At 48.6% G+C, this 8,231-nt stretch overlaps 1 protein-coding gene across 1 annotated transcript; it reads right to left on the reverse strand.

The window, feature by feature from the left end:
* Positions 1-4,270: 4,270 nt before the first annotated feature.
* LOC119280437 lies at positions 4,271-5,207 on the reverse strand. The gene is made up of 2 exons (XM_037561285.1): positions 4,986-5,207; positions 4,271-4,869 (listed from the first exon to the last, which is right to left on the reverse strand). Exons 1-2 carry the CDS (start codon positions 5,104-5,106, stop codon positions 4,601-4,603), a joined length of 390 nt encoding a protein of 129 aa, XP_037417182.1. The 5' UTR covers positions 5,107-5,207; the 3' UTR covers positions 4,271-4,600.
* Positions 5,208-8,231: the final 3,024 nt, after the last annotated feature.

Raw genomic sequence — 8,231 nt, forward strand, 5'->3', positions numbered from 1 at the left:
CGGCTCTGCGTACTGGCGGTGGCGGCGCGCTGGTGCAGCATGCGTGGCGGGCACTGACAACGGCAGGGCGTGCCCGGGCTGCAACAGCCAGATCTGGCCGCCGGGCGGCGCGAGCTGGAGGCCATCGTCCTGCTGGCTGGCGGCGGCGGCGGATCCTACTCAACGTGCGGTCTTCGTGGCTGCGGTGGGCGGGGGCTAAGGTGTGGGCTGGTGCAGCCGTGGTTTGGTTGGTGGGACGGGGTGGCGGCATGGCGGCCTTCCTTCTCCTGGGTCGGAGCCGGTGGCGTGCGGGGTTGGTCGGCTGCATGCATGACGGCGGCTCGCTTGACCTAGGGTTTGCACTCGGGCGGGCTGGATTTGGGCCCGGGACAGATCGGGGTGTTCTCCGGGAAGGTGTGGTTTGTGCCCGACCCGAGATGTGCTCATGAGCGTTGTCCTCGCAGGTGCGGTGGTCTGTGGAGGTGGTCCTGGCACCACCTACTCATCTTGCCGTGCGGCTCCGATGATCTCGGATTTGGCGTCATGCAAGCTCTGCTTCGCAGCGACCGTCGGCAGTCCTAGGGTCGTGTCCCCAGGTCCACGGGGACTGGTTGGGGATGCAGGCGTCGGCGCCTCCTACGATGGAGGTGCTGACCCAGATCTAGGGACTGATGTCGGGCGAGGTGTGGAAGGACGGCCTTTTACCCTACCTGTCGGGGTTGGTGTGTCGTGTGTCGGCTGGGTGGTGGAGTCTTGGGACAGGGATGCCAGGGCGGCGGCCCCGGGAGGCGGTCCCCATGATTGGCTCTCCGGCGGTTCTCATGGCAGCATTGGTGGCTTCTCCTCTTGGTCGTATGGGCGGCGAGAGGCCTAGCAGCAGGTGGCTCGGGCATGCCCTTGTCGGTGGTGCAAGGATTCGGATGTGGTAGTCGGAGCTCATCGCGTCTGTCCTGGTACTACTAGCGAAAGCTCCGCGATTTGGCACCGATGACGGTGACATCTGCGGGCGCTGCTATCTTCTTGAAGACGTCGTTGTGGTTCTTCTCTTCGTGTTCGGCCCCCGGTTGAAGACCCTTGTCCATTCCGGACTCGGCGGTGGCGAGGCTTTGCGCCGTGCTCCCTCCTAAGGGCGCTGTCGTGGAGCCTAGGTGTACTAGGGCGTGAGGTGGTGTTGTACTGTGATCTCCCCTTGTTCTTCTTCGGTAGCATAGGTTCTGCGTGATACCGAGATCTCAGGATCCGCTTTGTAAGAGGGCTACCTCTCCACTATGTATCGTTCGGCCATGTACTTTGGTCGATGCTTTATCTATAAAGCGGTGCGTGGGCCTGTTTCGAGAAATACGAATGTATCTAGTTACGTTTTAGTGTAAGATACATCCGTATCTAGACAAACCTAAGACAGAAATTTTAGGACGAGTTTTGAACCATATTTTAGTATTTGAAGTGGTTCTCGTGTCACGGCTCCACGCTTCAGGGTGACGCTGACATCTCGCATGCCAAGTGGTACACGCATTTCCTTATTACGCATCCGACATGGTAGCGGCTAACCTGCGATGGATGTGGTAGAGGCTAAGACAAAAGATTAATGTCTAACGAGGGCCATGACAATCGGATCCGGCTTGCCTGCTCCCTCCTCATGCTTCCATCGGTGCTCCCACTTCATTCTACGGTTGTTGTTTTTTCTTTCTAATCTAATCATTCCCCTCCCCCCTCCCCTTGATTTTAATGGGGTGGGCCTGGATCTTATTTTGTTCGAATCAAATCAAGCCACGTACACGGGAGCACGGATGGGAGCATGGTGAGGGAGCAGACAAGTCTCATCCATGACAATCCCCTGAAAGTCGGGCCCATCATGTAAGAAACACTTCAAATACTAAAATGTTGTTTGAAGTGGAAGTGGAACAATAGCGTGCAAAGTTTGATTCAAAGTGGTACTTGTTTAAAATAAAATGGCATTCGACGTGTCATTGTTGCTGACAAATATTTGTGAGGTTTTGCCTTCTCCCATATGAGCAGGGATATGCTTTGAGTATGAGAACTTTGAGCAATATCAGACGAAACTGAGCTTCTTACACAGATAATAAGTGTTGACTGGGCATTTAGTAATGGCCTGTCAAACGAAGAACCACGTGTACTCCCTCCGTCCCAAAATTCGTGTCTTATATTTGTCTAGATATGGATGTACCTAATACTAAAATGTGAGTTGTAACATCCGTATTTAGATAAATTTAAAACAAGAATTTTGGGACGGAGGGAGTATCACGTATCCTTTGCTTGCCTTATCGCAATTTGACGGTCGCCCTTGTCTTTTCATACAAGTTTCAGATAGTTGTATGGCATTTTCAGGTCCCTCCTTTGGTGGACGGAGCCGTGTTTGCTGTTCAAGTCTGGCCTGCCAATTTGACACAATTGTAGGAGTCAGTGTTGGGTTGGCATGTTTGCGCGGACACTAATCATATGTGTTTAAATGAAAGATCAATTTGTATTGATTGATAGACAGAGTACAGCTTATATATGTCTTGAAGAGATGTGTCGCACAGATCGCGACGGTTCGTACAGGCGCATCCTAGAGATGTGTCGGTTGGTGCTAAGTAACTGTTGTGCAGACAACAGGAGATTTTCCCCTAATTAATATATGTGCTAATTAATCACAACACTCCCCCTAATCTACGCTTGTCCATATAGAATCATCATAGGATCATCAGGTAGAATCGTCGTCTTGAAAGATTGTCCAGGTTGCATCATCATCTCAAAAGGATTCTTCTCCGACAATTATTTATTAATATTCTCGACGAGAACCTGAAACTTTAAACTCACAGAGAGAAAGAAATGTAATATGATACATCAAACAGGTACAGTTCAGGGAGACACTCCCCCTGATTTTTGCAAGTCCCGAAGTCGTCGCATACCAATTCCATGAACATATTTCTGGAATGTAGAATTTGGTAGAGACTTGGTAAATAAATCAGCAAGATTTTCACATGATTTAATTTGCAAGTGGCACGCGGGGCGGTTCAACGTGACCGGCTGACAATCACGGCTGCACCCCCTACTGCTTACCACTGTCATCTCGTCTGCCGTGCCACATCCGTTGTCGCCTGTTGCTCGCATGCCGCATCGCCCGCCCCGCCATTAAGTCGTCGCGTCGCGCTGCCTTCCCTGGCATAGACACCGATGCGGCGCCCTCCAACACCCCCTCTCCCCGCTCTAGTATATAAAGGAGACTAGGAGGGTGCTGGTCAAGAGGAAATGCATCAACCATGCCATGAATTGAATGAGTAAAATGAAAACGTAATATAATGCCAGAACCGACGGGTGCCTGAGTTGGTCGGGTTACTCGATGCCAGAACCAATAAAAGTTCGAAATTCTAATTTCGTTCACTTTCCAAAAAAATTATCATGTTAAAAAAAGTTCTCCATATTGAAGAAAAATGTTCACAATGCATTGGAAAAATATTCACTGTGTATAAGAACATGTTCATCGTGTATAGCAATTTTATTATTGCGTGCATTTCAAAAGTTCACCATATATTTGAAAAATGTTTGTGTTGTATTTGAATAAAGTTCACCGGATACAGCGTGCTCTCGAACTTAGCCTTGTGGCCACCCGAGCACCCTCTATTAAAAATGTTGTTTGTTTTGTCTTCCATGTCATGTTTGACGTAAAAAAGTATTTAAAATTATTGTCTAAAAAGTAAATCTCAAGATGGCATTGTCAAAATCTCAACGGATGGCGCGCTGAATTTTGCCGAGGGGCGGGGCGGCGCAGGTGGCGTCGCACGATCTTCTTCAGCCTTGCTAGGCTCATGGTGCAAGCCTTATATGGGGATCTCTGATCCCTTGATCATGGAAGCCTTTTCACTACGAGATGGAGTCTTATTTGCCACCCTTCAAGGATTCTCGCATGTGATAATGGAGGATGACTGCTTGGAGTTGGTGACACTCTGGAACACTCGCCACAATTCTCGCTCAATTGTGGCTCTGATTCTGTTAGAAATAGGAGAGCTTAGTAATCATCTTACGTCTTTTGTTATTCAGCATGTTAACAGGTGAGCAAACTTACCGGCGCATCTTTGTGCTAAACACGCTTGTACTTTGAATGTGACCGACTGTTGGCTTGATGTAACTCCTAGCTTCCTAGTGACCAGCTTGTTGGATGATTGTCCTCGGAACGCATTTATATGAATAAAGCTCTCTGAATTGCCCGCAAAAAAAGGTACATATTACCCTTTTATACGGTTTGTAGGGGGGTCCTACCGAAGCGGGTCTCCAAAACAAAATTAAACATTTAAGGCAACAAAAGTGAATACATGAAGAGGGTTGGGAGTTGGGGCACGGTAAGAAACTCACTGTGAATATCCGCCCTAGAACAGCCAGTACGGAGCAAAAAGCAACTAGCATGCATGAGATACAAAAACTAAACAAGCTCGGAATCACATTACAAGTTACAACCAGAACCAGAACTATCTCAAAAGAAATAAGCATCATCCTAAGCCACCTCCCGGAACACAAGCAACAATAAGGTTCCACTAACCATCCTTGCGGCACACCCCAAAATCACCAATGGAAGCAGAGTTCCATTTTCATGCGTAATAAGCTACTTAATAGGGACGTGCGGCCTTCAGTTCCTGCTGACCTGCAGGTCCTTGCGGTGTGCCGCCATGGAAGAAGCCGGCGCCAGAGCAGCGCCACCATGCCCGTATGGCGGGTAGCTCGCGCCGTAACCGCCATTATGCAACGGGGACGGTGGCCCCGATCCTTCACGGGTCCCTAACCCTTCATGCCCGTATGGCGGGTAGCTCATGTCGTAACCGCCATGATGCCACGGGGACTGTGGCCCCCATTCTTCATGGTTGCCGGCCCCTTCTCCACCGCCAGACTCCTGGCCAACTGCATGCATTGATGCCATCCCAAATTATATACCAAAACAAACAGCGCTAGCTAGGTACTAGCACGGGCATGGACATGAAAGAGATAAGAACTAGGAAGGACGCGTGGTTACATACGTTTGTCATTGGCAGAGCATGGGCATGGCAGCAGGGAGCAGCAGCATACGATCACCAGGAGGATTGCCACGGCGCGTGCGAGGAGCGAGGACGACGACGACGAAGAAGAAGACCGCTTCATGGTCGATGATCCTGCGTGACCAGCTAGCTTATGAAGAAATGATTCGGTCTCTCTTTGTGGCTGGGTTGCTCATAGTAAGTGCGTACTTGCGCTTACCCTCCTTGTGCCATCGTGTAGCACGCTCTTCGATCGACACTGCCATTTCTGGAAGATGTATAGCCAAGTCAATTGCTGAAAGTCGTCCCTCTGTGCGTCGACACTCGATCTCTGCTTGTCAGCGTTGTCCCCCTCCATCCCAGCGCGTGTGCTTGAACTGGTCAAGCAGACCTGCAGCTGGTAAATGGTACTAGTACTACTACTACTTAATATATGTAAGATAGAATTTGTATGTGGACGTGCATCTCCATGGATTGATGTAGCACAAAATGGATTGTACTTGTACGTACCATACATGCACCCTACGTACCACTCCGTCTCCACTAAGCTATTAGCTAAGCAGCTGCATGTGCATGTCGTAGGGTCTCCACTACTTGGATGCATGTCGACAAGATGGAGTCGGCCGTATTCCTGTGAACCAGTAGTACACCAACTCCCCGCGGAACTTGATTGCAAATCGACAGTGGTTTTCTTGACAGGCCCTTCCATGGGTCACTTCGAGGCCTGGGGTACAAGCCCTGGGCTCGAAGCCCCTGGCGGAGCAGGGTATTCAAGCTATATATGGACGCTCAGCCCCCGTTGCCTGGTTTGGCTACGAAGACTGGGATCGCAACAGAGCATGCGCTAACCGACGGTGATTTTGGAGTACTAGCACGACGTTCGACGTCTGCGACTTTCCTCCTAGCCTTTTGTTGGTCAATGGTTCCATCAGAGCTTATCGACGACAGGCTCCCTCAATGAGAACCACAGCCTATCCCGGAACTTTCATGAGTTTCGCAATGGGATTCCATCGCGACACTCATGTATATGCTTGTCTTGGATTGTGTAATCACTGCCCTTGAACGTTTTGCCCTTGTCCACCCATTGCAGGCGGATAAGCTCGTTCTATCGAATGGTTATCTCGGGCTTCTGGGAAAGAGTGGAGGGGCAGCGACCTTCTGTTCGTACCGAAAATCTGGCGCCCTCCAATCTTAGTCCCGGGGTTCAACGATACGTTCGATCGAAATGAGAAGTTGTTCATTCCTAAACCGGACGGGGGTAAACACCTCAGGTACGAAACTTGGACGTACTCAAAAGGACTGAAAACATCGGATCCACAGAGCTAAAAACGAGTACGCGTGGTTTTTCGGTGCCTCCGTTCCCCTTGTCAACGTGATTCAACACGTGTCGAAAAGGAACATCACAACAAGCCATCCTTCCCTCCAGTTCCAAGCCACCGCGTCGTACTATCTCACTTTTCAGTGTCTCACTTTTCAGTTGATGCCGTCAACGTGGAGTCCGAGAGAAAGATTTATGAATGGGTAAGATGATGAAAACACACAAGGTGAACCTTCCAACGAACACCCCTCAGGATATAAAGAGTGGAACATGTCGAGTTAAGCAAACAAGCAAAAAAAAAAAGTATCCGGTTGGAACAAGAGTGCTCATGATGCACGCCTCGTGCTTCCGACCATGGATCAAGCCATCAAGGTGGTATTTTAGGCAGACCACAAATACAGTCACCATACTAGTTCTTTCAAACTCGCAGTTTAACAGGACGGTCACACTCCATACCCGGGAACGAGTCTTCTCGGTCAACACTTGGATGGACATGCCACTTAGAGCCAACATAATTCTCTGAACTATAGATCGCCAACATAATTCCTACCTGGCGCGCATGTGCAGAACACACGTGCGACACCGTGGACTAGAAACGTCCTTCTGCTAGTTCGGAATCGGGGCGCAAAGGCACGGACCTACACTACCAAATCTTGCACGATAGACACGGGGATTTACCTAGGTCGGGCCGCATGTTGCGTAATAGCCTAGTCCTACTTTTTGTGTGTGTGCTTGATGGGTGGATTAGAGCTTACAAAACCTTCCCTGGAACGGGGAGGGCTATGTATCCCTACTGGCGTTCTACCAAGTGTCCAACCTTTTGGCTATTTTCCTTTTTCTTCCAATTTTTCCATCCCCATTTTCCTCTTGGCCTGGCCCTCCTTTTATACTCCAAAGGGTACCACAGATGGCTTCCAGGCTAAGGAAGTGATCTGGATCCGAACAGGTAGGTGGATGCGTTAAACGGGTGATGAGGTGTCATCGCCTTCTGTCGTCCAGGAACGGACCCCAGTCTTGTCAAAACCGACTTATAGGTGACTAAAGAAAATATGTCCTAGAGGCAATAATAAAATTGTTATTTATATTTCCTTATATCATGATAAATGTTTTATTATTCATGCTAGAATTGTATTAACCGGAAACTTAGGACATGTGTGAATACATAGACAAAACATAGTGTCCCTAGTATGCCTCTACTTAACTAGCTCGTTAATCAAAGATGATCATGTTTCCTGACCGTAGACATGTGTTTTCATTTGATGAACGGGATCACATCATTAGAGAATGATGTGATGGACAAGACCCATCCGTTAGCTTAGCATTATGATCGTTACAGTTTTATTGCTACTGCTTTCTTCATGACACATGTTCCTCTAACTATGAGATTATGCAACTCCCAAATACCGGAGGAACACCTTGTGTGCTATCAAACGTCACAACGTAACTGGGTGATTATAAAGATGCTCTACAGGTGTCTCCGAAGGTGTTTGTTGGGTTGGCATATATCGAGAATAGGATTTGTCACTCCGTGTATCGGAGAGGTATCTCTGGGCCCTCTCGGTAATGCTCATCACTATAAGCCTTGCAAGCAATATGACCAATGAGTTAGTTGCGGGATAAAGCAATACGGAACGAGTAAAGAAACTTTCCGGTAACGAGATTGAACTAGGTATGATGATACCGACGATCAAATCTCGGGCAAGTAACAAACCGATGACAAAGGGAACAACGTATGTTGTTGTGCGGTTTGACCGATAAAGATCTTCGTAGAATATGTAGGAGCCAATATGAGCATCCAGGTTCTGCTATTGGTTATTGATCGTAGATGTGTCTCGATCATGTCTACATAGTTCTCGAACTCGTAGGGTCCACACGCTTAACGTTCGATGACGATTTGTATTTTGAGTTATGTGTTTTTTATAACCGAAGTT

This window comes from Triticum dicoccoides, chromosome 3B (genome assembly GCF_002162155.2).
Source record: "Triticum dicoccoides isolate Atlit2015 ecotype Zavitan chromosome 3B, WEW_v2.0, whole genome shotgun sequence".
Lineage (NCBI taxonomy): Eukaryota > Viridiplantae > Streptophyta > Magnoliopsida > Poales > Poaceae > Triticum > Triticum dicoccoides.